Source organism: Amia ocellicauda, chromosome 8 (assembly GCF_036373705.1).
Source record: "Amia ocellicauda isolate fAmiCal2 chromosome 8, fAmiCal2.hap1, whole genome shotgun sequence".
NCBI classification, from domain to species: Eukaryota; Metazoa; Chordata; class Actinopteri; order Amiiformes; family Amiidae; genus Amia; species Amia ocellicauda.
The window spans coordinates 4,059,612-4,067,218 of NC_089857.1; the positions used below are offsets into that span (position 1 = coordinate 4,059,612).

General features: G+C 38.0%; 1 protein-coding gene across 1 annotated transcript in view; it reads right to left on the reverse strand.

The window, feature by feature from the left end:
* The window catches only part of LOC136755224 (uncharacterized), a 99,338-nt gene extending 92,373 nt beyond the window's left edge, over positions 1–6,965 (reverse strand). The window contains exons 1-2 of the mRNA XM_066711706.1: positions 6,856–6,965; positions 2,464–2,647 (exon numbers count right to left, since the gene is read on the reverse strand). Of these exons, the coding sequence (XP_066567803.1) occupies positions 2,464–2,647; positions 6,856–6,867 (196 nt within the window). The 5' untranslated portion in view covers positions 6,868–6,965. The remainder of the gene's footprint in view (positions 1–2,463; positions 2,648–6,855) is intronic.
* Positions 6,966–7,607: the final 642 nt, after the last annotated feature.

Below are 7,607 nucleotides of genomic sequence, written 5' to 3' on the forward strand. Positions count from 1 at the left end.
CTGTAATGGTCTTATGGTGGGTTTCTCTGTTAGCGTGATGTATAAGACTTATCTTTGGCCTGATTTACTGCACCTCAGAGTTAATGTACTTAAAGTAGTCTACAAAGTAGTCTTCACTTTCCCTGTTAGGATTCTATCAAATTGGCAAGTCAGTAGGCCAGTATTGTGTCCAGTCTTCAGTGCATCTACTTGCAATCCCAGAATTGACTGGCATATTATGTGCTTTATTTCCTTTTTTTTATAAAGCTTTTGCTGTAAACCAAAGATGTGCAACAACGATCATTAATCAAGGAATAGGTTGCTTTCTTAGCCATCAGCCGGATCCTCGGTCTATCTGAGAAACATAAACAGAGGATGCAGCCACATTTGAAACTCACACCTTTTAAACTCACTGACTTTTGTGTGCTGTGCTTTTTCCAAATGCTTTTTGGGATTATAGATATAATCTGAAGCTGCGGTTTCACATTGGAAAAAGCAGAAAACCAAATAGGTGGTGTATCAGCTTGTCACAATGACAAATAGCATAATCAGTGTACTTCAAACAGGAAACACAAATATTATAATTGCAAAAACCTATGAATCATGGGGGCACCACACTGTCATACCACCAGAGCCCGTAACAACCTAATTCAAATAATTATTAGCCAAACTAGTCCAATTTAGCAACATTTCCCAATTCTTATTTTCCTGATGATTCAGACAGAATACACCACTGAATTATGGCCCTCTAGGACCATACAGTGAGGGAAAAAAGTATTTGATCCCCTGCTGATTTTGCACGTTTGCCCACTGACAAAGAAATGATCAGTCTACAATTTTAATGGTAGGTGTATTTTAACAGTGAGAGACAGAATAATAACAAAAAAAATCCAGAAAAACGCATTTCGAAAAAGTTATAAATTGATTTGCATGTTAATGAGGGAAATAAGTATTTGATCCCCTATCAATCAGCAAGATTTCTGGCTCCCAGGTGTCTTTTATACAGGTAACGAGCTGAGATTAGGAGAACTCTCTTAAAGGGAGTGCTCCTAATTTCAGCTCGTTACCTGTATAAAAGACGCCTGTCCACAGAAGCAATCAATCAATCAGATTCCAAACTCTCCACCATGGCCAAGACCAAAGAGCTGTCCAAGGATGTCAGGGACAAGATTGTAGACCTACACAAGGCTGGAATGGGCTACAAGACCATCGCCAAGCAGCTTGGTGAGAAGGTGACAACAGTTGGTGCGATTATTCGCAAATGGAAGAAACACAAAATAACTGTCAGTCTCCCTCGGTTTGGGGCTCCATGCAAGATCTCACCTCGTGGAGTTTCAATGATCGTGAGAACGGTGAGGAATCAGCCCAGAACTACACAGGAGGATCTTGTTAATGATCTCAAGGCAGCTGGGACCATAGTCACCAAGAAAACAATTGGTAACACACTACGCCGTGAAGGACTGAAATCCTGCAGCGCCCGCAAGGTCCCCCTGCTCAAGAAAGCACATGTACAGGCCCGTCTGAAGTTTGCCAATGAACATCTGAATGATTCAGAGGAGAACTGGGTGAAAGTGTTGTGGTCAGATGAGACCAAAATCGAGCTCTTTGGCATCAACTCAACTCGCCGTGTTTGGAGGAGGAGGAATGACCCCAAGAACACCATCCCCACCGTCAAACATAGAGGTGGAAACATTATGCTTTGGGGGTGTTTTTCTGCTAAGGGGACAGGACAACTGCACCACATCAAAGGGACAATGGACGGGGCCATGTACCGTCAAATCTTGGGCGAGAACCTCCTTCCCTCAGCCAGGGCATTGAAAATGGGTCGTGGATGGGTATTCCAGCATGACAATGACCCAAAACACACAGCCAAGGCAACAAAGGAGTGGCTCAAGAAGAAGCACATTAAGGTCCTGGAGTGGCCTAGCCAGTCTCCAGACCTTAATCCCATAGAAAATCTGTGGAGGGAGCTGAAGGTTTGAGTTGCCAAACGTCAGCCTCAAAACCTTAATGACTTGGAGAGGATCTGCAACGAGGAGTGGGACAAAATCCCTCCTGAGATGTGTGCAAACCTGGTGGCCAACTACAAGAAACATCTGACCTCTGTGATTGCCAACAAGGGTTTTGCCACCAAGTACTAAGTCGAAGGGGTCAAATACTTATTTCACTCATTAAAATGCAAATCAATTTATAACTTTTTTGAAATGCATTTTTCTGGACTTTTTTGTTGTTATTCTGTCTCTCACTATACACCTACCATTAAAATTATAGACTGATCATTTCTTTGTCAGTGGGCAAACGTACAAAATCAGCAGGGGATCAAATACTTTTTTCCCTCACTGTACCATGAATAATCTTGAAAAGCCCTGGGTAGTTTTTCTTCAGAGTAAACAGATATGACTTTTAAAGGTTACTTTCCATCTTCTCTAAAATGTGCTCTAGGAAACAATGGTTGTGGAAATGTTGCAGGGGGCCATGCAGTACCTGTTACAACGATGCAATGGCTTGAGCCGCAAGCAAACATCTGGACCTTGCCAAATTTCCTCACGTCAAGTTCTTCCAGGAAGCTCTGTTTGGCGATGACGTTGCTAACTCTGCCATGCCCAGTCTGGCCCATCTCTCCACAGCCCCAGCACAGTAGCCCTCCACACGGGCTACACTGAGACACCTACAGGATGGGAAACAGTGATGAATCTGCACTGCTAAGCAAGCAACAGTGGTGTAGTCACGGCCATATGCAGCCATATGCATGTATGCAACTTTGCATATGCCCACTTCATTTTGGAAGATCTTATAATTTCCTACACCATTCTCCAGTCCAAAAAAAAGGGAGGGACCTGCCCAAACCCCCCGCACAAAAGATTGCAGCACACACACACACACACCACACTCAACAAATCACCATCAAGGCACTATATCAAAGATTATTATTATTTTTTTAAATTACTAATAATTTAATCAAATTTTATTTATGGATCGTAAAATCAACTTCCATTGAAGGAGTGCATTGGAGAACTGATTGTTCAGCCCCTGTAGTTCAGCACTCTTAAGGAGGTGAGCCATTATAAAACGATCATTTAATCTCAAAAGGCTTCTCTCAATCTCTCATACACTGTAACAGGAAGCACGTAGTGGAAGTCTTATCTTTCTTTTCTATGTCTTCATAATGTTGTTAATCTGAAGCCTATGCCAAATCACCCTGATACTTGTTCATCTCAAAGCTGCAGTATTGGAGTGCTTTGTTTTCTGGTCTTGAACTCAGTCTATTCTCTGGAGGACAATCCTGACTTGTCTTAAGCTTCAGTAGCGTATTTCTGGTTGCTGGTTCCCTACAATTTTGCATTTGACTCATTACTTACAGTGAGGGAAAGAAGTATTTGATCCCCTGCTGATTTTGTACGTTTGCCCACTAACAAAGAAATGATCAGTCTATAATTTTAATGGTAGGTGTATTTTAACAGTGAGAGACAGAATAACAACAACAAAATCCAGAAAAACGCATTTCAAAAAAGTTATACATTGAGAGAGTGCTCCTAATCTCAGCTTGTTACCTGTATAAAAGACACCTGGGAGCCAGAAATCTTGCTGATTGATAGGGGATCAAATACTTATTTCCCTCATTAACATGCAAATCAATTTATAACTTTTTTGAAATGCGTTTTTCTGGATTTTGTTGTTGTTATTCTGTCTCTCACTGTTAAAATACACCTACCATTAAAATTATAGACTGATCATTTCTTTGTCAGTGGGCAAACGTACAAAATCAGCAGGGGATCAAATACTTTTTTCCCTCACTGTATTTGGTGAATTCTCTCTACACGATGACTGCATCCATAGGTGACAAAGCTAAGGGCTACCTGGTAAAGTTGACAATGAACTCCCCTTTTCTTAGTTACTAACATGCATACATTATTGACTGTATACAAACAAACATACATTTTGCAGCCAGTTAAATGCTATAATATTTTTGAAAGCATCATCTATATTTTAATTTAATTGCAGTCATTAATTGCACTGCAAAATCTGATATGTAAGGAAATGTATCATGGTAAGAGAAATGCATTCAAATCCAATCCTTCGTATCCATGGTTAAAATGTATTTTAAAATATTGTTTTGAAATTATTTTTTAATTGGAAAACTCAAAGTAAAATTAGAAACAATTAAGAAAAAAAATGATATCTATCTTCAGAATTCAAACTGGTCCAAATTATCAAGTAATTTCACGTTGAACCCTGGTATTAATCTTGAAGCAGACCACAGTCTAGCCCTCACACAACACATCACTTACATTTGGAATTGCCCTTATAGTAATTAAAGCTTGACCCTGATTACACAAAATAGCTGTGCAATCAAATTTAAACCTAATAATTTCACAAAGAAAGTAGAAAGTTGGAGAAAAGGTTAAAGGACACTTTCATTTCATGACAGTAATTTTACTGTTTTATTCCCAAAGAGAAAATATCTGAATTTTTTTAAAGAGCAAACCAATATGTAACCTATTATAAAACTATTTTCAATCAATAGCTAATTTCTTTGTATTGATTACTGTTTGGACATTTAAAATGTACCTTACAGCAACAATATATGTTTATAGGTCTGAGTTCCCAATTGGTACTCATAAGTATTAAAATTATTGATTAGAGACATAGGACCAAAAATGTCAAACTGTTTATTAATCTTAATAAGAAATGTATTTGATCTAGATAGAGTTTTATTTCTCCCTACAGCCAGAATAGAATTTAATTAAAGTTAGATATGTTCCACACTTAATATTTGAAAAGAAAAAACAACAACACAGAGTTCCCCAAGCAATTCATAAATCAATTGGAGGAATAACAGCTAAGTGTCATTTTTCTAATAACATATAATTAATTAAATTATATAATGGTTACATGGATGTTTAGGATAATTTTATGTTCTCTGAAATAAAATAAATTAAAATTAGAACTTTCACAAATACCTTCTATTAAAGAAGTGTGTTTTATCTTGCCTGCAACCACTATTGATTACTAAAAGGACTTGGAATTCACAAATGCGGATGCAGTTGATGTTGCTTTCTAAAGGATCATAACAAATCGGCAACTAACTTTCTTAATATGTTCCTTATACCAACCTGTGCTCAACATTAGGTTTCTAGTACTTCTTGATCCAAACATTATATAAACCCTAGTTGAGCTTGTTGCCAATACGACTGGGGATCTTTGAGAGAAGCATGGTGTTTGGCCCCATGCATGACCTGATTTTCTGTATGGCTGTTATTCCTGGAATAACATTAGAGAGATATTTACGGTTAGTATTACTAAGGTTAGGACAGCCACAGTTCAGGGTATTTACTGAGAGCTGCAATAGTCCTCCCTACTATAGTGTGCCTTAGCTCTGCTGTTTGTGCAGTTTGAAGAAGAAACACATTTTTTATTCTTCTTTTTTCAGGTGGTATATCAAACTTATATTATGTTGCAGATACAGATATACTTCCCATGGAAACATGTTTAAAAATAAATAAATACATTGGATTGATAAGGTTTAAAAGATAGAGAAGCTCATAGAAACTGAATGGCGTCATCTCTCATAACCTGTATGTGTATACGTTTTAAACATAGATAGCAAAAACACAATAGCAAAAGTTTGCCGAGTAATTAAAATGCTTGTAGATCATCTAGGAAGACAAATCATTACCTAACAGCCAACAGGCTGGTTAACAGTACATTGTATAATAAAGTAACTGTGGATTTATTACATTACATTATTTGTCATTTAGCAGATACTCTTATCCAGGGCAACTTACATTTGTACCCATTTATACAGCTGGGGATTTTACTAGAGCAATCTCAGTGAAGTACCTTGCTCAAAGGTACAACAACACTGATTTGAACACACAACCTTCCAGTTCAGAGTCCAGAGCCCTAACCACTACTCCACAGTGTTGACTTGTAATCCACAGTGTTGACTTATTGTGCTGGGTGCAAAATAATGCAGGTTAGAAGTAGTGCAAAGTGTTAAATTACCAAGCAAAGAGTTCGACACTTATATGATCACATTATTTACAGGAGGCATTTATGTATATGTTATATAGACTCTGCAGGGTACGCTTTCTACAGTCATTGAAGTTAAGTTTCTCTATGCCTGGACATTTCTTTCAAACACACTCTCTCTTTAATGAGACTTGATTACCCTTTCTGTGCTCAATTCTATAGGCACAAGCTCAGAGGGAATCCATGTAGAGGTATGAGCTTCCACCCCCAAACAGAGCTACCATTTACACCAGGCCCGCATTCAAATGATGAGTTAATGTGTTGGCTGGGATTGTGTGAGTGCTTTTTCAGGCATCACTAAGTTCTGCACACCTTTAAGCCAGATATTACTAGATATGTAACTAGAAAATATATACATAGAACAAATGTAAATATGTAATTTTAACTGTATGTAAATATCATAAAGCAGTCTCAGGTGAATGCTTTGATAGCAAGCAGTTTCCAGCCGCAGGCAATGATTTTGTAGGTCTCACTTCTGGTTTGCTTAAGAATTAATATGCTTTTTCCTCTCTGTATGTAAAATTACATAAAATACACACTCCAATAAATGTTTGTAAAATGCCCACTTTACTGTAAGCAGTCTCTTTACTAACCAGGGGGAGCACGGATTAAAATTTTAAGTAAAATGTATGGTCTGTTATTGTTTTTTTAACAGGCCTTGCAACTGTGCCTCTACAAATTGCAAAGAAACCAACCACCAGATATGAGAGACCATTTATGAACCAGCTAAGGCTATGTTCTTTACACTTACTTAAATGTATCTGGTGACCACCATGATTGCCTGTAGCTGAAAGATAGGTCAGTTATCTTAAACTTTTCTTATGTAACAAAAAATAAACTGACCTGTTTGGACATGGGGAGTAAAAATTGATGTCTCGGTTGTAAGCAAATGGGAAGTCTTGGCTCTTTCCACAGGTACAATCTCTCTTTTGTGTCCTGTCTTGTGTGAGTTTTGGTTTGTATAGTAGGCCGCTGGCCATAACTTTGCAAACGCCACTCCCACAGATTTATTACACCACCACGGCAACTATCTCCGTGGCTACTGCTGTCATACCCTGCTCATTCTCAGCATTGTTCACTCGAAGAATACCTCCCGAAACTAAACCTCTGACAGAGGCCAATAAACCACTATGCTTTCTGAAAGACTTCTTTTCATCACATAGTGTTATATTCTGAACTGGAAAAAATGGCCCGGTCCATCCATTGTTTAAATCAGGTCAGTGTTTCAATCCCACCAAAAGTCTCCCTATCAAAATTAACGACCCATCTATCAATGTTAGGGGCCACTAATATTACCTGTAATATTGCAAAGCATTAAACTCTACACTGGCTAATAAAATTGTTAGAACCAATTGAACCAATTGAGACCAAATTAGAGTGGATTTTTTTCCATTCTCTCTGCTGGATCTTTTGTCTTCTGCATGAATATTACATTACATTCTATAATTGGGACGTTATAAAATGTACAGCTTTGTTATATTCTACATTGGACCTGATAGATACCACTATGTGCAGTAGCAGCATAAAATAATATTCTCTGTGTTCAGCCTTATTGGCTCAAAAGGTATTCTAGTGTAAACGGGAGAGTTTTACAG